Consider the following 23,852-nt stretch of genomic DNA (forward strand, 5'->3'; position numbering starts at 1 on the left):
ACTAGTACTCAAACAGTATGTTTCACTTTGTGTTTCTATGTGGGTGCAAACTGTTGAAATCTTTATACTAAATTGATTTTCTGTATATAAAGAGAATTGAAAATGAATCTTGATGCAAATGGAAGGGGAGAGGGAGCGGGAGAGGGGAGGGTTGCGGGTGGGAGGGAAGTTATGGGGGGGGGAAGCTATTGTAATCCATAAGGTGTACACTGGAAATTTATATTCATTAAATAAAAGTTTAAAAAAAAAAAAAAAAAAAAAAAAAGAAGTGGAAAGAGGAAAGAAAATAAACGCTGTGCAAGAGGAAAAGTGTGTGAATGGGTAAAATCCCATCCCCAGTGTACTGGCTGACAGCTGAGACAGATGCAGTGTGTTTGTTATTTCTTTTTTTTTTTTTTTAAGATTTATTTTATTTATTTGAAAGAGCTACAGAGAGAGGTAGAGACAGAGAGAGAGACCTTCCACCCACTGGTTCACTCTCCAGATGGCCGCAACAGCCGGAGCTGCGCCCATCCGAAGCCAGGAGCCAGGAGCTTCCTCTGGGTCTCCCACGTGGGTGCAGGGACTTGGGCCATCTTCCACTGCTATCCCAGGCCATAGCAGAGAGCTGGATTGGAAAAGGAGCAGCCAGGACTAGAACCGGCAGCCCAGGCCAGGGCTTTAACCCGCTGCACCACAGCGCTGGCCCCAGTGTTTATTTCTTAAGGGGACCCTTTCCTTTCTTGGAGGTCCTTCAGACCACTGAACCTCCCTGCCTTGTCCCCACCACGGGGCCTCTTCTTGCTTTAATGAGAAAATAGGGTGTGATCCTTGCTGAATACCTTCTTGCTGCATTTGCTGAGCTGAACTCTTAAGGACCGGAGAAGTACACACTCATCCCAGAGCCTAAGGCTGCAGCCGCAGGGCACACACGGGGAAGAGGCGTGGTTCACAATGACATGTTTCCTACCCTGTTTCCCAGTCAGACTTATTAAAACAAACAATACTGGCTCTGAATCTGCTTAGACTACAACCATGCCATTAAAAGTGGAGCCTGAGCACTGTTAGGTTTTTCCAGAGAAAATGGTCTCAACGTGCTTCATTCCGAAGCAGCCGTGGCAGGAGAGGGGTATGGAGGTAGAAGCGTCACCCTTCTCTTGGATTGAGCTGTCACTCCAAAACCTGGAGAAATTCTCCCCGGACTGACCACTGGGCTTCTACCCACTTGCCAGGAACAGGATCTGTTCCTGTGGGCAGGAACTTTGTGAGTTGGAGCAGATGCCTGGAAATGGCCCTGGCTTTGAGTCTGAAAACTGTTGAGCTTTGTTTACCCCCTGGGTGCTGTGTGAATGATGTGCTTTATATTCCTCACCTCATGGAGTCCTTTCCCAGGAGAGAGAAGCTGAGCGTAAAAGCCTGGATCAGGGGCCGGTGCTGTGCCACAGCAGGCTAAAGCCCCAGCCTGCAGTGGCGGCATCCCATGTGGGCGCTGGTTCAAGTCTTGGCTGTTCCATTTCCAATCCAGCTCTCTCCTATGGCCTGGGAAAGCAGTAGAGGATGGCTCAAGTCCTTGGGCTCTCCCTTTGTCTGTCTGTAACTCTAACTCTCAAGTAAATAAATAAAATCTTAAAAAAAAAAAAAAAGTGGCAGAGTGATTTAACCTCTCTGTCTCTGTTTCCTTGTATACCATGTAGAATTAATGATACAAGATACAAGACCATTCCCTTCGTTCTGTGAGACAGCTTCCCTTTCTCATAGAATAGCTCTTGTTCCCTGGCTCACCACAGATGGAGCGGCTGGGTGAGTCACCTGACCTAAGAGGCCACAGCGCCTGAACTATGCTTTTTTTTTTTTATTATTATTTTATTTATTTGAAAGACAGAGTTACAGAGAGATGGAGTGAGAGAGAGAGAGAGAGGTCTTCCGTTCTGCTGGTTCACTCCCCAAACGATTGCAACAGCTGGAACTGGGCTGGTCTGAAGCCTGGAGCCAGGAGCTTCTTCTGGGTCTCCCATATGGGAGTGCAGGTACCCAAGCACTTGGGTTATCTTCTACTGCTTTCCCAGGCCATAGCAGAGAGCTGGATGGGAAAAGAAGCAGCTGACTCGAACCAGCACCTATGTGGGATGCTGGCAATGCAGCCAGAGGCCTAGCCCAGTATGCCACAGCACCCACCCCCATCTGCCACTTTCTAGAATACAGACCAATCTGTCTGATTTGTGCTCCTCACCGCCAGTCAATCCTATTTCCTCTTGGAGCTATATTTTGGTGCACAGTAGTTCTCTCTGGGCAAGTTTCTTCCATGAATTAGAGAAATCCCAATAGCACTAACTCTGCCATCAAACAGATGAACTGATGGTAAACACTCATTTTTTTTTTTCCTACCCCACTTGCCATGTCTTTCTCACTTCTCAATCAGGGAAGCAGAAGGACTATTATTTAGGTCCTGTGTATCAGGCATCCTCAAAGACATCACCTCTTTTTTGGTCTTTACAATAATAATGTCGAGTAAATAATTCACAAAGGGTTTTATCCCCCATTTTACAAATGAGGAAAGTGAAGAATCAGTAATAACCTCCACAGAGCCAGTGAGATATGAAGCCCCGGGCTACTCCCCTGCTACAAGCTTGGGAATGCGTTCCCCAAGGGGAGCACTTTGTGAGGATCCCAGGTGTCCCCAGACTCCTTCCCTGGGAGGTGCCTGGTGACTTCTCAACATGGGGTGCTGGGCATCTACTCCGTCGCAGGCATCTGTATCCCAAAAGCATCTGTGTCCCGGATACCACCTTCCCTCACTCCCGGTGAGCAGGACAGGAGCAGCTGCAGCCACGGAGTGAGGGACGTCTTGGAATCTCTTTGCTGTACAGAAACACTCGGAGCAGCGTATCGTAATTGTTCTCTAAAAGAACAGTCTCTCTTCCTGGCATGCGGTTCCTCCCACACAGCCACATCAGTTGTCTCATCCACAGTGGCGCGAGAAGACAGAAGAGAAGGGCAGGTCGGTGAGATGGTTCTCTGACTCGTGGTACGACTGGGCCACACATCGAGACAAAGTCTGCCTCGCTGAGCTCCTCAGGAAATACGGAAATGTGTAGTTAGCTCCCCCTGATGACAGAGCACCTGGTTCTTCTTTTCCCACTTAGAATAACATGCTGATCCTTGTTTCTTGATGGGTCCCATCCAAGCAGGCCCTAGAAATACAGGGAAGGAGAAGAATGTCTTTGGCCCCATAAATGCTGCTGATTGGCCAAACAGCTGAATGTTTGACCCGAGTTTCTGTACATCAGACACGTGTATTGCCTTCTGAGACGGCGCACTCGGGCCCACAGCATCCATGGTGGAGTCTCTGGGTACCTGGAATGTTGAGTCAGCAGAATATGCCTATGGGGCTCTGGAGAGGCCGGCTGAGCCGAGAGAGGAGGGGACTCTCTATGCAGAACGTCTGAGTGCACAGTTGGTCTCCCTCTACAACAGGAGGGGAATTTATCATTCGCTGAAAGCCGTGTAGACCACACGTCTCCTGCGCTTGCATCTCCATACCAAAAAAAGACCACACATTCAGAGCTCCTAACAGAAGCAGCACTGAGTCACCCAGCCCGGCAGACGCATCTGAAACGCGATGAGCACTCTTTGTTTCTTCCTGGCGATTTCCGTAGCAGTTTTTCAGAAGGTTCTGAAGTTTTTCAGTTCTTTTTCAGAAGGTCACCCACTTGCAAAACTCTGAGGGAGACCATGGCCAGAACCAGGCTGTTAGTCTCCCAACACGACCGTTAGCCCACGGACTCCAACAGCCAGTTCCATGCCTGTGGAAAAGTTCACCCCGCTCAAGGCTGTTCACCAACTTCTGAGCCTCGCTAGATGGCCACTCGGGGCACCCCGGGGTGTCTCAGCACACTGATGGTGTCGCCTCAGCAGGCTGAGGACAGACCAGCAGGACGGACACTGTTTTCTCCGCCCATCCCAAGCTCCCCTCCCCTGACCGCTGTGCAGGTGACCAGACTTCCCTGAAGAGCCACTCCTGAAGCCCTGTGAACTCAGCCCTGAGCCGAGGTTTCGGATTTAGCAAACCAAACACAGATGCCCAGTGAAGTTGGAGTTTGAGATAACAGCGCGACACGCGTATTCTAAATAGGACTCATCATTTATCTGAAGTTCCAGGGCAACCCCATGTTCTGTGTGTGTTCCGGTTGTACCTTGTGCTCCTGCCTTGAGACCTGTGGGAAGCTGAGGGTAAAATGCAGTTCAGATCTGCTTTGCTGCTGCCCACACATCGTAATCACAGCACGAGCAGGCCCCACCCAAACTAGAGCTTCAGCTTTTGAAAAAATGTCTCATTCCACTGTGTGTGTTTTCACTTCTGGTAATTTTTTAAAAATTTTATTTAAGGTAGACAGATTTCATGTGTTTCCTAGGTACAGAATCAGGAACACAGCCGCCCTGCCATCCCTTCTGTCCAAGCCCCCACCCTCCTTCCTCCTCCCTCTCCTATTCCCATTCATAATTTTTACAAAGACCTATTTTCAGTTAACTTTGTACTCATAAGACTAACCTAACCCTACACTCAGTAAAGAGTTCAACAAAAAGAATGAAGAGCAAAACACTTCCTCAACAGTCGAGTCAAGGGCAGTAAACAATCATCGAGTCTCAAAATGTCAACTTCACCCCTATAGATTACCTTTTAGGTACTCTATAGTTAGCATAGATCAGGGGAAACATATAGTATTTGTCTTTTTGGACTGGCTTATTTCACTAAGTATAATGATTTCCAGTTGCATCCTTTTTTTTTTTTTTTTTTGCAAAAGACAGGATTTCATTTTTTTTTTATCTGCTGAGTAGTATTCCATAGTGTGTACACACACACACACACACCGTAATTTCTTTATCCAGTCTTCAGTTGATGGACATCTGGGCTGATCCCGTATCTTAGCCATTGTGAATTGAGCTGCAGTGAACTTGGGGGTACAGATAACTCTGTCATATGCTGATTTCATTTCATTTGGGCAGATTCCCAGGAGTGGGATGGCTGGGTCATCTGGTAGGTCTGTATTCAGATTTCTGAGAGATCTCCATGCTGTCTTCCACAGTGGCCACTATTGGCATTTTTCATTCATTCATTTTCATTGTATCTGAAAGGCAGAAAGCCAAATGGACAGCGATCTTCCATCTGCTCATTCACTCCCCAAATGCCTGCAGGACTCAGGGCTGGGCCAGGCTGCAGGCAGAAGCCCAGAACTCCATCTGGATCTCCCATACACTTGCGGCATCACCTCCTACACATTAGCAGGAAGCTGAATCAGAAGCACAGAGAGGCCGGCGCCATGGCTCACTTGGCTAATCCTCTGCCTGCGGCGCCAGCACACCAGGTTCTAGTCCCCTTTGGGGTGCCGGGTTCTGTCCTGGTTGCTCCTCTTCCAGTCCAGCTCTCTGCTGTGGCCCGGGAAGGCAGTGGAGGATGGCCCAAGTGCTTGGGTCCTGCACCCGAATGGAGACCAGGAGAAGCACCTAGCTCCTGGCTTCAGATCGGCGCAGCGCAGTGGCCATAGCAGCCATTTGGGGGGTGAACCAGTGGAAGGAAGACCTTTCTCTCTGTCTCTCTCTCTCTCTCTCTCTCACTCTCTCACTGTATAACTCTGCCTGTCAAAAAAAAAAAAAAAAAAAAGCAGCAGCAGAGAGACTGGGACTCAAACCAGGCCCTTTGGTATAGGATGCTGGCATCCCAAGCAGCAACTTCAGCACTGCACCTAACACCCACCCCATAGCTTTAGCTTTATCTCCCCCATATGCCAGCATGGTTGTTCATTATTATTTTTTGCTTTGCCTCTGTTGTTTGTTTTGGAGTACCAGTCTTTTTTGAGCAAAATGTAGAAGTAGTGGCCCAAGAAGGGAAAACAGAAATGGGCCAGACCATGCCATGCTCATTGTCTTCTCTTTCACTTGGATAACAGTTGTGCAAGGCACAGAGAGGTTATGCATTTGCAAAGGCTAACACAGCACAGCTGAATGGGAACCTAGTTCTGACTGGCTCCCAGGCCTGGGTCCTCTGCCTCTCCCTCTATCCCCCCTCCCACAGGCCTAGGAAAGGCAACCACATGATGTCCATGGTGTAGCTGGAGGCGGGGACAGGAAGGGCAGACGTTCCTCCCTTTGGATAGACAGGGAAACTGAGGCCTAGGATAAGGTGTTAACCTGCACAGAGCCAGTGAGTTTGGCCAGGGATGTGCTGTGTGGGACAGACACTGTGGTCCCAGGAAGGGCAGCGTATGCCAGGTCCCAAGCTTAGCTCCAGCTCCTCAGTGTCCTGGAAGCTCCCATGGGCACCAGGGACAGGTGTGCAGGAGGCTGGAGCACTTGATGGCCCAGCCACAGGTGTGCAAGTTCAGGGTCCGAGGTTGCAGTGCCGTGTCCAGAGGCTGTGCTACCACAGAGGGCTGCTGATGACACACGGTTGGAGGAGAGGCCTTCCACCTGGGCGAAAGACAAGCTTTGGAGAGTGGCAGGGAGTCGTGAGGGTCCACGGCCACCAGGGAGAAGGAGGAGGGTGGGCTGGCCCCATTGGCAGCAGAAGTTTCTGGAGCATAGAATATTGTAGTTTCCTGGGTCTTCTACACATTCTATGTCATCTACTGTTTTTTGTTGTTGTTGTTGTTGTTGTTGTTGGGTAGAGTTATAGACAGAGAGAGAGTGACAGAGAGAAAGGTCTTCCTTCCATTGGTTCACTTCCCAAATGGCTGCTACGGCCGGAGCTGTGCCAATCCGAAGCCAGGAGCCAGGTGCTTCCTCCCAGTCCCCAAGGTGGGCGCAGGGGCCCAAGCACTCGGGCCATCCTCCACTGCCTTCCCGGGCCACAGCAGAGAGCTGGACTGGAAGAGGAGCAGCTGGGACTAGAACCTGGCACCCATATGGGATGCTGGTGCTGCAGGCAGAGGATTAATCAAGTGAGCCATGGCACCAGCCCCCATCTACTGTTTTCTTGAAAATTGCTTATAAATGTAAACATATTTCTTATCACACATAGTTCTTTATAAAAATCAGACCCCACTGAACCCGCCGTGAGCTCAAAGCACTCGCTTCGTTTCCTGATCAAACTATATTTTTCAGAAAGGGTTGCTTCACATGTTTTTGCCTTCTCAGTAATGGTATAAAGAAAATCCTGAGTGCCTCTCTGGCAATGGCCTTTGGGAGTATCCTCGAAGAATCTCTAGACCAGAGGGTGTGCATTTTGAAGATTTGGGGTAGATAATGCTAATTAGTTGCCACCTGTTAAAGTTTTAAAATTATTTAGTTGCGAGGTAGAGAGACAGAGGGAGAGTTCCTATCCGTTGGTTCACTTCCCAAATGCCAGCAGCTGCGAACTCAGCTCCAGGCCTCGCATGTGGGTGGCAGGCACCCGGTTACTTGGACCATCACTGCTGCCTCCCTGGGAGTGCATTAGTGGGAAGCTGGACTCGGGAGTGGAGCTGGGACTCAAGCCCAGGCCCTCCAGCGTGGGACGGAGACATCCAGACCGTCAGGCTAAATGCTCGCCCTCACCTGTTTGGTGTTAATGTGTTATACGTATGTGCTTGAGTAACCGCTAATTGTCTTGCTCATTTCTTCTGGAAAACCATCCTTGACTTCCCACTGTCCCCCCATGCAGCCCTACCAGCTCACACTGGAAGAGGGCGAGTCCACCTCTCTGAGTTCCATCTGTCTGTCTCATGAACTTGTTTAATATGATGGCTGCCTGTGCATCCTTTGTAGGCCTAATACAAGTTCTGTGACGCCCAGTGGTCGCTGTGACAGGTGAAGCTTCCCCTTCCTCCGTGGTTGCTTGTGAGCCAACCCACTTGTTCCTTATCTTGCTGGCCAGAGCCCAGCACATCCTACAGCTCCTGATCCTGCTCAAACCTAATGGTCCGCACCAGAGCAGTATAGTGAAGCTCCACCCACCGCACGTGTTTTCTTTAAATCTGCCAGGTCATAATGGCCCAGGCATTCATAGAGGTAGAGTCCCGGGAGTCTCTCTCTCCTGCCTGCCCCTCTCGCTGCTCCAGCCTCCAGCCACCCCCAGGCTCCCCTCGGCCTCCCATCGCCACCCCTAACCTCTCTGGGCCTGTAAGTAATCCATTTCTTTGGTTTTTCTTTGGTCTCATGCATTTCTGTGTCAAGTTCTCCGTATATCTCACCTGAACCTAACTCTGCTTGTCAGAGCTCTCCCAGAAACTGGCTAGCTTGGCTTATGGCCGCTCTCCAGAGAGAGACTTTAAAACCCAAATTGTCAAAAGCCATAATAAAATTCATAGCACTTGTGACAACTGTCTCACTGTGGTTCTTCCACCCTAGCCTGTCATTTTTGTAATTCTGTCTTCATGGATGCATCTTTTTTTTTTTTAAGATTTATTTATTTATTTGAGAGGCAGAGTTAGAGGAGGAGAGACAGGGAAATCTTCCATCTGCTTATTCACTCCCGAAATGGCTGCACCGACCCAGGCTGGGTTCAGGCTGAAGCCAGCAGCTTCTTCCAAGTCTCCCCCGTGGATATAGGGGCCCAAGCACTCGGGCCATCCTCTGACGCTTTCCCAGGTGCATTAGCAGGGAGCTATATCAGAAGTAAAGCGGCTGAGACTCAAATTGGTGCCCCTATGGGATTCTGGCATTGTATGCTGTGGCTTTAGCCTACTGAGCCATAGTGCTGGCCCCTATGGGTGCATCTAAACCTAGCTCAGAGCAAGGTGTCTCAGGCATAGCAACATAATACTCAGAAAACACTGGATGAGCGAACACATGCTTTAGTCTGATCTTTCTTTGCAAATCAAAGCTTGTCTAATTTTTATGCATAATTATTTCCAATCTACAAAATGTCACTGAACATTTATAAGCATTAACAGTGCCATTGGTCAAAAATGATAAAGAAGTGTTCCTTGGAACAGGCCATGGGCCCAGTGGTGAAGACACTTTCGGGGATGCCCACATCCCATATTAGAGTGCTGGGGTTCAAGTCTCAACTCCATTTCACTGCCAGCTTCCTGCTAATGTGTGTGCTGGGAGGCAGCAGGTGGTGGCCCAAGGACATGGTCTCTGCTACTCAAAGGGAGAAACCCAGGTTGAGGTCCAGGCTCCTGGCTTCAGCCTGCCCCAGACTGGCTGTTGTGGGCATTTGGAGGAGCGAGCCAGTGGATGAATTCTCTCTCTACCTTTCAAAAAAGTAATAAATGAAATGTTCCTTGCTCACGTTTAGGCAAGGAAACAACGAAATTGAGAGCATTAATATACTGGTGCAGTGTTAGAGATCTGTATACAATAAGCTGGATATGCCTGCAAAAGGCAGATCTTCCAAGAACGTGTGTGCATGTGCACACACATGTGCTATGCGTGTGAGCGGGAGGGCTAGATGTCAATGAGTCTCTGCAGTTCTTATCTCACGCCTCAGTCTCTCCTTTTCATCAAGTTCATGTTTGCCTTTAATACTTCCTGAGTTGGTTGGCTGTCCTGTTACTCTCAAACTGCAGCTAAACTTAGAATTGGAAAGAGAAAGTTGTACCATGGTGGCAAGTGAGTGTTACCTGTTTGTGACATGTCAGTTCACATAGAGGAAGATGTGCAGAAAAACACTTCTATTTTTAAAAGTCAATTTACTAAAGATCCTCTTCACTGGACAGCACATTGCTAGCTTGAGATCTGTTAGGACTCAAAAGACAGACGTGGAGTCGTCTACCGTATGCCGGCCAAGAGGTGTTCTCATCTCTGTCCTCCTTCCTAATGATCTGTCCCACAGTTGTCATTTCATAACTGAGGACTGAGATTTAAGAGGGAAGGGAAAAAACGATGCTGTGGTCTTGGTCACATGTCTCAGGGTGGACAGTTGTCCCATCTCGTTCAGGTAATTTCCTGCTGGGCTTTCTAAATGATTTTGGACTGTCTTCCTGGCTGACATCATGATGAGTGAGGTGGGGCCAACCGAAGCACCTTCTGGCCGAGTCTTGATCCTGTCGCTAGGTTGCATTGGTGTTGTGTTGGCAGAGGGCTTCACTGGGTGTTTGTGGAGCCTTGTTGTCCTTTGTTCAGAAAGGTGACAAAAAACTTCAAGAGCTCAGATAACAAATCAGAAGTGGCTGTGCCTTTATCTGCTTGTGGAAACTGTTTACACATCAGAGTTATTATTAGGATTCCAATAAACTTGGGAGTTTTGTATTTTTTTAAGCATTGTATGAGATATGGCACTCTAGCTGGGGTGGGGAACATTTTATAAGGCCCGTGAAATCATTTGCTCTGGCCTTGCCAAGGCAACTGCAGGTGGGACTCCAAATTGAATAGATCTACAGCAGGCGAATTTTTCAGTTGATCATTTCGTATGGTCCATGAATGATGCTGAAGATGCCCAGATGGTCCTCAGCAGAGCAAAGGTTCACACGCCTGGAAAGCAGACAACCTTAAGGCCTTTCTACCAGCTGGACATTCTGGTGACCAGACTGAATCTACCTTAGGAAGCATGTTCTCTTATTTGTTCCTTAACTAATTTCATCACGCAAGAAAATTAACCAACTATGACACACTGTCACTTACTTTAAAAATAACTGAACGTTTCGTTCTGGTAGCAAGAGAAAGTCAGTTTTCCTAAACAAAGTTTCCAGATAAGTGACACTTCCACGAACAGCAGCAACAACACCTCAAAAACAGGTGTCACCACTGTATCTCCCACGCCTTAGAAGAGGATAAGGTTTGAAATGAGGACGACCTGGGAATAAATTCCAACCCTTCTACTTGGTAGCTACACAAATGTATCTATTCCCTCAATTCTCAATTTTCTGGGCAGTGGCATGGGGAGCAAAGATACCCCACTGGGGTCTTCCAAGGACTTCAGAGACAACACACACAATGTGTTGAGCATATGAACATGCAGTAAGTGCTCAGTAAATGACAGCGAGGCATCTTGGCACATGTGAAGCAGGGCAAGCCAACATGGGCCTCACTGCCACTTAGGCGATTGCATATATAACAAATATATATTTTATATTATAGTAGATATATAATTTGTTATATCTATTATATATCTAATATATCTAATATATAATAATATATCATATATAATATATAATATAATAAATATTTATTATATATTATATAATATATAATCTTTAATATAATATATATTTAATATAATATATAATATATAATTATATATCATAATGTACAATATATTATATAATATATAATATATATGATATATAGAATATATTATATATAATGCATGATATTTTATATTATAATATATAATATATATTTTATATTATATTATATATTATATAATATATACAATGTATGTTATATATAATATATATTATCATATAATATATAATATATATGATATTGTATATTATGTATTATATATTAAAATATATAAATATAAAACAATATATATTATAATATATGATATATTATCATGTTTGTTATATATAATATCATATATATTATATCATATATAATATGATATATAATATTATATATTGGATACTATATATTAAAATATATAAATATAAAATAATATAATATCATATATAATATATATGTGATATATATATGATTCTCGTGACAAGTTCCCTTCTCAGTTCCGTTGGAGAGAGTGATTTTTCCATGGCCCTAAGTCGTTTGTCTTGGTTTTAACCTTGTAGGCTAATAGACAGTAGCCACAGTCACATTTCCGGTGTGCATAGTCCTCCTGCTGGATATGACTATAAAAAGTTTCATGGAAAATACATATTATGAAAAAACTATGCATGGATCCCCAGATGATGTTGCACCAAAAGAAACTTACCTTTTGATTCCATTTTTTCCATGAGCTTTTTGTAGCCCCTCAGATATGGAAGTCCCAGAAAGACAAACTAGTAGCATACAAAAAATTGTAATATATATAAGCAAAATGATATTTTGAGATTTGATTGTTTATAACCCTTGTCTCTACTGTTAAGGAACAGTGTTTTTTCTTCTATTTGTTGGATTCTTTACTTAGTGGATGGTTAATCTTATGATGTAAAATAAATTCAAAGTGTGTTATTGTAAAAATTAAAAGTAGGGGGTACTGTGGGAGTGTGGGTGGGAAGGGGGGTAGAGTGGGAAGTGTCACTATGTTCATAAATCCTAAAATTTGTTTGCCTTATATAAATTAAACATTGAACAAAATTATCAAGAAAAAGCATAGGAAGAAATTGGAGCAAAAGCAATCGTCAGCAGATTAAAACATCTTGGAAACTGTATTTTACAGGAATACCATACACGTGGGCCATTTTATAGGTCATAGCCAGAGAGACGCAAGAGAAGCATTTTCCCTGATTATTGTAATATGAATATCCGACGTGCACAGTGGCCAGGGACAAAGGCGGCACTGAGGGCACGGGACAAGGGGTTGCAGTGAAGTTACCCTGGAGTCTGATGGCCAGATTCTCCTCCCCAGTGGTCTCAGGAAGTCGGGAAAGGTGCCTAGCAAGCCTGGAGACAGGGACTCATTTTAATAAATCAGAATGGAACATGAAAATGTCAACTTAATCAAGCATTTAAATTTTATTAATCAAGCCTAATTTTTATGAGTGCAAATAATCACTGAAGCTGGACAAATTTGTTCTCGATTGCATCAGAAACATCATTTTAATATTTAATGGACTGATGAATTTAAATGGAGAATTATCTTTATGAAACATGCTCCTCATAATTTGCCATTAAATTGGAAATAAAAAAAATCAACATAAATCTTACATAAAGGTTATTTAACTAAATGTTGGTACTATAAATATTATAAATGCATTATGCACTAATTTAGCAATCACACAGTACACTACATAAAGCAGAAATGAGAAGTGGACCAGGCAAGCTTTCCCTAGCATATAGCGCTCTGTGCTGTAGTGCACGAAGCTTGTGATGCAGCAGTCATGGGGGTTTTGTGTGAGGTTTCGTGGATTCTTTTCATTCAGGCTTTTATGCTATAGTTCCCCATTCACCACGGAGAGTGCCATCGAAATGGAGGTCTGAACCCACTAGGGCTTCCTTTGTGAGTTCAGTAGTCTTTGTAAACATTTTTAATGCTTTTATCATTATTTATAGAAAAGGGATATAAGAAGAGAACTGTCATTTTGTTTACTATGATTTTCAAATGTTTCATTTTCTAAGATGGATTTTCCAACATTCAGGCTTCAACATACTCTAGCCAAAAAAAAAAATCTCAAATCAGTGACAGAATATTCTTTTCTGCAGAAGTACACTCCTTCCGTTCACCCCTCCGTGACCCCGATATATTGCTTGGAACAGGGAGTTGCTGTGAATTGTCAAAAAAAAAAAAAAAAAAGTGAGTCAAACCTTATAGACTGGTATGGCCCAAAAGGTGGCAGATACCAGTCTCTAAGACAAATGCTTTGTCTTCAGATTCTAATCTTTAAATACCCCTAATATTCCGAAAGCATGGTGTTTACCTGCAAAACCTGTGCTAACGTGCATACTTGCCTGAGAAAGAACTTCTGCTTATTGCATCTTTAATGGTCCCAAATATATCCTACGGGGTCAGAGCAAAGTACATTTCTGAGAAGATGGTAGGCAGCACGTGGGACTCAGACAAAGGTCACAGTGGCTTCCTTGCTTGTTCTGCTGAGAATGCATTGAACAAAACAATGTGGAATTTTCCTTAGACACTTAAAATTCTCGAGGTTGTTTTCAAAATTTGAAGCATGTCAAATGCTGCTTTTTCCTACAAAGTTGTAGTTCTGGATTGGAAACTGGGCTTTAAACATAGAGGTATAACAATATAATTTTCTTTTTTATTTGAACCCTGTTTATTATTGTATAAAATATTTGGCTCTGAGCACATTACATTGTCGAAAATAGATCACTGGTGAGACTAGTTATCTTTTAGTTTTACTTGGAAAAAACACCTTAACTCAATTTTTAGCCTTTCTTAATTTTTTAACCTGATGAATAATATAGTTTTAAGAAGGCATTATTATTCAAAAAGCACATTACAGGTTAATAGTTGACCTATTTTCTCTACTCGATTGAATTAATATGCAGTGTCCTAAAGACACCAAGGTGAGTATTTTCCTGCAAGCCAAAAATACAATACATCATGAAGCCTTTAGGTGGAGACATAGTTCAAGTAGACACTGGAATTCTGTTCATAATGCTTTATGTAAGAGTGAAATCTTAATAATATTGAGTAGGAAATATGAGAGGAAATTCATTTAGGATGCTTACACTGATTATAGAATCTATATTAGCTATTGTTTAGCCTTCCTTAATGGAAGGGGCTTTCTGCATATTAAGCTGACACTTAAGAAAATCAAAGGTTACATACTCGTGGCCAGTCAAGTAAATTTACTGTCCTTGCACCTTACAGCAAAGCATATTAGACTGCAGATAAGAATGCCATTGTTGGTGATGCGGAATACAGGCCGTATGTAATCAGTAGCATGCATCAAAAGTCATCTGATAGCCACATTAAAGCCGCATTTCCTATTAAGAGTCAGACTAAATTACAACATGGCACTTCCCAGAACGAGTCAAGGAAATGCATTATGCGAGAAGAAATAATTGTATTTGAGTGTCTCCGTAAAAATCAGGAAGTCTTCTAGCAATAAGTACTAATGCTTTTCTTTCAGTCTGCCTTCTTTTGTCTTGCAATATATTCAGCCTCACTGGCAAGCCTATCACACTAATTATTATTACATCTAGTGGTTCAGTTATCTTGATGACTACTGTAGCTGAAATACTTCAAGGTCAAATTCTTAATGGCATGAATCAAACTAAGCAGCCATTGTACAAGCAGTTGCTTTTGAGATATCCTGGATGAAATGGTGTATCTCAGATCTGAGCATGAGTCTTATTATTCTTACAAACGTGGAATAAATTGTGTATGCAGTTTGGTTGCACCATTCATTTTGCAATAGTTTCTTATTGGGAAAAGCAGGTACCTGTGTAAAAAATATCTGCACAGGCGTACCTGGAATGATCTTATTGGCCTCAAATCTTCGGCCTGACCTTTGGTACTTTAGAGCAATCTGAAATCATTTTAGTGATCATATGCATATTCCCAATCCACAGACATTCCGTAATTTCATATTCTACTTCACACATGTAATAAATCCATTGACACATAAATGTATGTTTTGCATGGTTTGTGCGCACACACACATACACACAAACACAAAGATATAAATGAACTCCAGATCATGTTGAATACTGCTCTCCCCTAATTTTTCCATATCTCTAGGGTGGAAATAGGCATTTAGCCTGTAATATATCCAAATATAAGCATCTGTACATATTTGGATGTTCTATGAATATGAAATTAAATATGAAACTTTTGTGACAATTTAATATTTTAACACTACAGTTGCACATCTGGACAGCAGTGATTTCTTTTTTAAATGTGTTGCGTTTTTATAGAACATGCTTGAGCAGAGCAATTTGAATTGTGCAACTATTCATTCTGAATATAGCGAAACATCCATGTAATTTAAAGATTATTTCCAAGGGAAAAAAGTGAACATGAAAGAAACTGGTTTTGTCAGCATTGCCTTTCGAGTGCTTGGCTTCATGGTGCTGAGTCCTTAGGTTGCATGTTCAAGGTAACCCGGATTCTTTTGGTTCTTTTTTGTTTAAAGGGATTTAAATAAATGAAAGATTTTTCCCTAGGAAAATAGTAATGCAAGTGTTTTAAAAAATTATTCCTATATATTATAGTTTTAACCATGCACCCTTGATTTGTATTAAAAAGCAATAATTGATATCTACTATCCCATAATGATTTTGATAATGAAGCTTACCTGGATCTGCTCTTCCTCATCTAACACAGCGTTCCTTTTGTTGTATCCTTATAGTTGTCTCCCTTTTACGTTTTGAAGGAATAATTCTAGACATATTGTCATGTTTTTGTTCAGATGATCAATATAGTCATTACCATTTCAGTCAAATAACATTTTACTTGCTTGCAAATCACAAAGTGGTTCATTGTGTTGGATTTTAATTAAGCCTGATTATATTAAAACAGCTCATCTATAACTTTGAAGATATATAGATTCTAGAGATGCAATTTTGTTTCATTTTGAAAATGGATTTCTAAAATGTACAGCCATATGTATTTTATAAGTAATGGCAAATGTTCAACAAATAGTGAATATGGAAGAAGAAATATTATGTTTTTTAAAATAATGTTATCTTCTTATTCTTTGCTGTAGTATAGCTGGCATACTGCATCTGAGCTCGTCTGTGTGTTTTTTAAAATGTCATCTTTATTAGTATTACATTCAAGGAATAGTACCTGATTCAAGAATCAGTTTCTTTCAAGACCTTCCTCCAGAGTGTGGCATATAAGTCTGTGACGAGCGACATTACAGAAGGTCATGTCACTTTTAACTGCTTGCATTACATCTTTCTGATTTCCCTAGTGCCCTTCCTTTGTTTGATTAATACTACTTGCTTTCAAGCAAGGTATCAGAAAGCATAATTTGGAAAGAGAATTCTAGAGCTGATCTGAGATATTCTGCCTAAAGAAAAAAGAAAGAACTCAACTTTGCAAATGTATTTCTCATTTTTTAACTTGTGCATTTTTTGTCTGTCTTTTCATTTTCTTTTCCCTCAAGGATATCTATGTGTGTGTGTTATTAAATTATTGCTGACAAATGTTTGGGCAACTGCACTTTGTACACTTGAAAACAAAACTGTGCAGTGCTGTTTTGGTTTTATTTGAAGAGGAAAGAGCTGGAATTTGAGATGAGGACTCCTTTATTTGTATTCCTTAGTTAAGTGTTAAAGTCCAGTGCTCCCTGTCTAAATAGCAGGTGTTATTTGAGTTCTCTGGGAATGTAGTCATTAAGCGCACTTTGGTGATATATACAGTTTGTTTTTGAGAGCTCAGTTGGCAGTTTCTGTGTTCCTTGCAGTTGGCCAGGACAGCTCAGCCTCTGACTCACTCTTGTCTCCAAAGCCGTTGTCTCACTGGACCATTAATGCCTGAAGATCCGTGAAAGCAGCATTTGCATTTGCAATCTTTATCCACAGCCTCTACTTGTGCCCTTACGTGGGAGTCTTAGTGTCAGTAAAAACACAAATCGGAAGTTTTTCTGTTGTTAAGGACACAGAATTTGTGCTCCAGGAAAAGTTTTGTAATAATTTCCAAAAATTAGTGTTTAAAACACCAAGTGGATGTCCTTTTGCTTTTATGAATGGCTAACTCTTAGAAGTCCCTATTTGCTGTGGCAATGGCGCTGAGCACTTTATGTGCATTATCTCATTGGTGCCTTAATGAACACTGTGGGACAGGTGCTGTTATCACCTCCATTTCCCAGGCACCTCTAGCCCCACCTGCGCAAAATGGAGTAGTTGGATCCATTCTGAAGCAGCTTCGAAACATCAGTAGGAATCCATCTGTATTATAAATCCTCACTGGTAGATGTTTATGATGTAACATTAAAAGGCGCTGGAGGAGGGGAAAAGCCCTCACTAGAGTGCTAAAACACAGCACAAAGGCCTCTCACCGACACAGCGCTTCTCGGCCAAATGTAAAAGCAAATGGTTGTGTTGGGTCCTGGCTGCACATTTGTGGAGCAATTGTGCATGGCCAATTACCCACTTGTGCAGAGTAACAACAGTTTGGGTTTTGCAAATGAAGAGTCTGATTCTGTAGCCCTCTTCGGGTTGTACTTGGATGTGAGACCCACAGCTGATTTGTGAAATGTGTAAATTGAGTTCGTGGTTTGTTTTATGGTCCACCCATATTTTCAATTTTTGAAAATGAATGTGAAAAGAGCTGCCATCTCCAAATCTTAAATAGTCCTGGGTTCTAATTCCACACAAATGTTTGAAAACATTTTGTGTATTTGCTTTTATTAATCTACATTGCTGATGAAATCTTCCCAGGAAAGCCAAGTCAATTCCATGAAATAAATGACAGACACCCTACCCAAAAGTGTGTCTGAATATAGGAAGTATTCCTCTGTTCATTTAATCAACAAAATATTTCTTGCATATCTGCGGTGTGCCCTGTACTCTGCTAGGGACAATCCAACACCATCCTGGCCTTGCAGTACCTCCTGTGTGATAGGCAGTGCAGGGAGGAGGGGTGTGATACATCCTTAATAAAAGCTAAATGCAACATTGTTGTAATTAATTCACAGGAGTAAAACTATGGTTTTCAGGGGCCACCATTGTGGCATAGCAGGTCAGACTTCTGCTTGTGACAGGCAGTGACAAGTGCTTGGGTCCCTGCCATCCACGTGGGAGACTTGGATGAAGCTCCTGGCTCTGGCCTGGTCCAGCCCTGCCCATTGTGGCCATTTGGGGAGTGAATCAGCAAGTGGAAGACATTCTCTCTCTCTCTCTCTCTCTCTCTCTCTCTCTCTCTCTCATGCTGCCTTTCAAACAAATTTTTTTTTTAATTGATGTTCATTTTCCTCAACATATCTGATATGATTCTACGTGGGTGATTTTAGCAAAAAATTTCATTCAGATCAAAAATATAATTTTACATGAGGTCCAAAATAATCATTTTTTAAAAATATTGCCAAAGTTGGAAAATGTTTTTAAAAGATTTGTTTATTTGGAAGGGGGAGGTGGGGGAGAGCAAGGGAGCTTCCATCTGCTGGTTCACTCCCCAAATGACCACAACAGCCAGGGCCAGGCAGAAGCCTGGCGTCATGAACTCCAGCTGGGTCCCACATGGGAGACAGGGGTGCAAGCACTTCAGCCATCATCCAGTCTCAGGCACAGCATCAGAGACCCAGACTGGCACTCCAATCTGAAATGTTCCTGTAACCAAGTGACGACTTAACCCCTACGTCACAATACTATCCCCTGGAGAAATTTTTTTGATGAAACACAGTGTGATGAATCACTGTGGCTGCTTTCCCTTCTAAACCTTCCAAAAATTTTTTTTCCAATCCATGCAGTTTTTTCTTGATGTGCATGAAATTTTAGAAGTCCCCTTGTATTTATGATGTGAATACTCCAAGGACATGAAAAAAATCATCATGAAAGGTTATCTGAGGTCCTCATTCAAGCTGTATTGAATTATAATCCTCTTGAGGGCTGATAGGAGTACAGATGAGGTGCCTGTGTATTGTTGATGATAGTATTCCCACACTAGCTACTACTATGTGCCGTAGACAAGGGGCTTTACAATAAATGCTTGTGGAGTGACTGGATATAGTTAGGGAGAGCATCGAGACTTGTTGAAGCTTAATTGCTTTATACAAGGAATCTTCAACAAGTTCATAGAAAATGCATATTACAAAAGACTCATGAATGGAAAAATTTTTGTACTAGCATTAATTTTTCTTGCAATGAGGTTTTAGAAATACTCCTATATTGGAAGGGGAGAGGGAGCGGGAAAGGGGAGGGTCGCGGGTGGGAGGGAAGTTATAGGGGGGGAAGCCATTGTAATCCATAAGCTGTACTTTGGAAATTTATATTCATTAAATAAAAGTTAAAAAAAAAATGCCCCTATGTCTCTGAAATAAGCATTAAGTTCTCATTCACTACATAAAACGGAGTATTGTATCACTGTGGTCGTTTTGAAATGCTGCATGTCCAAATGAAGGGTAACAAGAATCTAGGATCTCCTGTGCGACAGGAGATTGAAAGTATGACGCTGAATGAGGAACACTCTTGTAGCTCATCAGGGACATTTGGTTATGTATTGGTTCATGACTCTAGGACCTTTGTGTTGGGGTATGTCTTTAAATCCATTCATACTTTTAGAATATTTGAAAGTTGGGAATAACTGAAGGGCTTGGCATATTGACTATTTAACTCTGCGTGATACAGTCTTGATTACTGAAGTCTTGACTCAGACTATTTCTATTAATAAAAAAAATATAAAGTAGTTAATGGACCTTGAAAAAAACACTTCAAAATAGTTGATAACTATGATTCTACTGAAACTGTTTGGAAGTAGATGTGCAGACTAGACTAGTAAAACCCAGTAAAAATTTAGATAGCGCAACAAATGTCATAAATGCAGTAAGTTAGAACTTCCCTGAATAACAGTCATTTCCCAAAGTTTTAAAAATGTTTGATTTCCACAGAATGTGTGCATGTTTGTCTAAATGTCTAAAACCATTCAAAAATAACCTTGAAAGGCAGTGAGAGCCTGTGCTCAATGCCTGCGGTTAGGTATTGATTGAGCAAGTCCAAAATGACTGTGCCGTTCTGCTGAAGTATGTGAACCAGGAGCCGTTGAAATACACACGCTGCAGATTCGCCTACATCTGTCTTTTACACTTTATATACATTTGATGACAGAAGACATTTCCACTTCTCCTGGTGGTACCATTCTCATAAACCTTGTGTAAAATCTCAGAGAATTAAAACAAGAGTGCCAGGTAATCCACGAAATCAGAAATAACAGAGGTAGTCAGTAGATTTATACATTAGATTTAAAATTTGAGCCATAAAAGATATTGTTAGTTTTATTCCCGAGACCACCAGCATGAATCAATTAACAGACATAGCTTTTTATCTGAGAGTTTGGTGAAAAGTAAATTTGAAATAGCAGAACTGTTTCGTGCTTGGTTATCTAGTTGTACATTTTGAGTGCCTGATTAAGACAGACAGCAGAATAGGCAGAGAGGAAATTTCCTGATTTAAAGCATCCCGCAAATTAATGTGAGTTTACCTTATGCACATTTCAAATTCTTTTAAGTTGTCACAAAACATTTCACATACATAGGATCCCCTGGCTGCGATTCAGTTCCGTGGTTTTAATCAGTTAAAGGCATTCACCTAATCGCTATCTCTAGATCAAACCTTCCCTCGTGGTGCGTGTATTTCACATGTTAATAAAGTTTTCACTTCTAAAAGGCTCAAACTGACAGGACAAAATTCTCTCCTTTAAAAGCATACACACACACACACAAAAACTGACTTGTGTTTCTGTCTGCAGGTAGTGGAGGACATGCTAGAGGACGAGGAAGAAGAAGATGACAAAGATGACAAGGTAATTATCTTTCCCAGCACTTGGGTGCCTGGGGATGGCGAAATGTAGACATGACACTGTTTTCACAGACAGTTAAAAAAGGAGTTGAAGTGTTTGAGTCCAGAAAATTGGACAGTGCTGTTTATCATCCTAACAATGCCACTGCATGTTGCGAATGGGGAGAGAAGGCTATAAATCCTCCTCGCTTTTGTCCAGAGCTGGGTCAAATATTTTTCTGCCAGGAACAACAACAAAAAAAATCAGCGTGTCTGGAACTTGATAGCTCTTGCGAAGATAACCACAGTGACAACTGTTTTTGAAGGGCAAAAATGTGTCCTATCTTGAGTATTACAAATCGGGCTCTGCTTTGGGGGATGAGGGGGGTAGGACAGCCTGTGTGAGTTGAAGGTGGATACTGTGCCCTGTAATTTTCAAGAATTGCTCAGCCAAAGATCACACGTGGGGAGAGGGCTCTGCAGGGCGTTTACATCACCCCAGCAGTCACTGCCCTTGCCTGGACTGGGTGGCATGGAGGGTGGCTCCCTCCAGTGGGGAAGCCTCCATCAGAGAGGAGGTTGACTTGGGAACGGTGACCACAGGGAGTAGCAGCTGCCCCCTAGGCCTGCTTGGATTGGATGCCCTCTGGAGAGAGGGGACAGCTAGGGGACGGGAATGAGAATGACCTTGCTCCGCTGTAGCCATGGCCGGTGCTGGAATACTGCTTTCTACCATAAGGATGACAGTGGTGCTGTTAGGTCCTCCTCTCTGGGCATTAAGAGACCTAAAACGTGAAAAATCCCGAGGTGAGATGGGAAGGCAGAGTTGAGAATGTCATGAAATACTTGAACATTGTTCAGCAAATAAAAGCAGATTTTGACCTCCCTTAGAAACTCTGAGTTCAGTTACAGCAAAGCAGTGGAACTTCTTGAAGGACAAAAACAGTGTTATCTTAATTTATGCCCTTGAACTTTGATTCCAGTAGAGACGTGCAGTTATATCCTAGTTGTAGGCGCCAGCATTAGAAGACAAGATCAGAGTGATTAGTTAACCTCCCTGATGAGTTTATTTCTTGACTAATATTCAGTAGTTGAATGAAAATGAAAATGCGTGCACACATACACACACACACACTTTGTCCCTACTGGCATGATTTCAAACATGTTAAAATCAGTAGAGCGTTTATTTGAAATTTTCTTCTGTGTGTCACTTAATCATTAGCAACATCATCAAACATCAACCTGTAAAATCCCCTTCCCACAAAGAAACACATAGGTGCTGGTGTTTAATGTTAAATAATGTGTGCCTACACCTCTGGCAATAAATGATATGATTTATTGTTAAGGTCAGTTGTCGAGCTGTAGAGAGCTTGTATTTTTAACTCGCTGTGCCAGCTCTGAATCATCATTTCTCTGCTGATAAACACTGAGCTGCCACCCATTGATGGCCATTTTCCCTTGCTTGTGGCTGCTTTGTTATTAAAGCCACCATAAAGAACCATCCCAGCAGCGTGCGTTTCCCCAGAAATGTTAATAAATGGAAACCTTGAGTGAAGTCCAGCACTTCAATGGCCCTGCTTGAAGCCAGCCTGTATTTTTTAAGCTACATGTTGACATCCTATCCTTCCAGTCTCTACCTGTTATGGTCATTTTTTTTTAATAGAGAGTATGTTAGGTGTGTGTGGGGGAAAAAATGGGCACACCTGGCTGGGGGCTAAGCAGCTCATCCAAGCATAGATGTGAAGTGGAGCAGGCTGGGGTGGGCTGGCGTCTCTTGTAATCTAGTGTTCAGTTGTTCCAACACGTTTTCAGCTGTAGTTTCCAAAGTTGCTTGAAAGTGCGTGCTTGAATTACTGTGTGAATTCCATTGTGTCCTCCTGTGTGGCGTGCCAACAAACAAACTTTGCTTGTGAAAAAGATCGGGAACTGATTTTCATAAATCCAACCCTCTATTTGCTGATAAGGAGGTTTTTTTTTTTTTTTTTTTCTTTTCTTGTACTGCAATTGATAGCATAAAAATCGTATCCGGACACAGAAGAAAATTTCTAATGTAGTAATTTACAATAGACGTCTAAGTGTTTGCATAGTAGAGGGAAGAATCTTTGAATAAAGGTCTTGAAATGCAAGGTTTTTACTGGATGTGATGGGAATACAGGCCCCTGCCACTATCCGGGTAGCTGCTTCAGTCTCTTGCCTGGCTCAAGCAGCGCACGTGGTTAAGTCCTGGCTATCAGTGTGTCAGAGGGGCAGAAGGGTAATTTCCTACTTTAAAAAAAAAATTCATTGGTTCCTCTATTGAAAGTTTGTGTATAGAGTCATGCGTAATGGAATTTCATGAGAAAACAAATGTATTTTTCGCCATACGAGCAGGTACTGACCTCTAGCTCTCATTATTTCTCTGTTTTCTCATATGGTATAATAGTGGGGTCAGGTCAGTGGGTCCTCTTATAGGATAAAAGTAAAAAAGATTAATAAATGTGCCAAAGCCTCACTTTAATTGAACCTGAAGCATATGTTGCAAGTATGTAAAATATGTCCCAGATGTTTCGCCAGGGCCGATGCCTTGGCTTTTCCCTGAGTACCACAAGGCAGCTATTAGTCCTATAACCTTTGGACTTGGGGGTAAATGGGGTATTACGTGGCGCAGAATGGAAGCACCTGTTTTCCATTCAGCAAAGACCCCTGGCAGGCTTTGCCTAAGCCCATCCATATGTTTTCACTTAGCAGATTGTTGGGAGATTATGAAAAGTGTCTTTCTTTAGAGCTAGCGTTGATATGCGTCACTCACAATGAAAGGGCAAGTCATTGGCTACTTGACAAGGTCCGTGTGGGCATCCACTGAAGTCCTTTATTGCATCTGAGCTTGGAGTGTTTTCTCTCTGCGTAATTATACACGTGGCAAAGACACAGGTAGAAGAAGTTGGAACACAGATGATAATTACTTAACA

General features: G+C 42.5%; 1 protein-coding gene across 4 annotated transcripts in view; it reads left to right on the forward strand.

The window, feature by feature from the left end:
- MCTP1 (multiple C2 and transmembrane domain containing 1) overlaps positions 1 to 23,852 on the forward strand; it is a 614,838-nt gene that overhangs the window by 524,794 nt on the left and 66,192 nt on the right. For all 4 annotated transcript variants that reach the window (XM_062212394.1, XM_062212396.1, XM_062212397.1 and 1 more), the window contains one exon: positions 20,876 to 20,929. In XM_062212394.1, coding sequence (XP_062068378.1) covers positions 20,876 to 20,929 — 54 coding nt within the window. The remainder of the gene's footprint in view (positions 1 to 20,875; positions 20,930 to 23,852) is intronic.

Source organism: Lepus europaeus, chromosome 15, assembly GCF_033115175.1.
Source record: "Lepus europaeus isolate LE1 chromosome 15, mLepTim1.pri, whole genome shotgun sequence".
NCBI classification, from domain to species: Eukaryota; Metazoa; Chordata; class Mammalia; order Lagomorpha; family Leporidae; genus Lepus; species Lepus europaeus.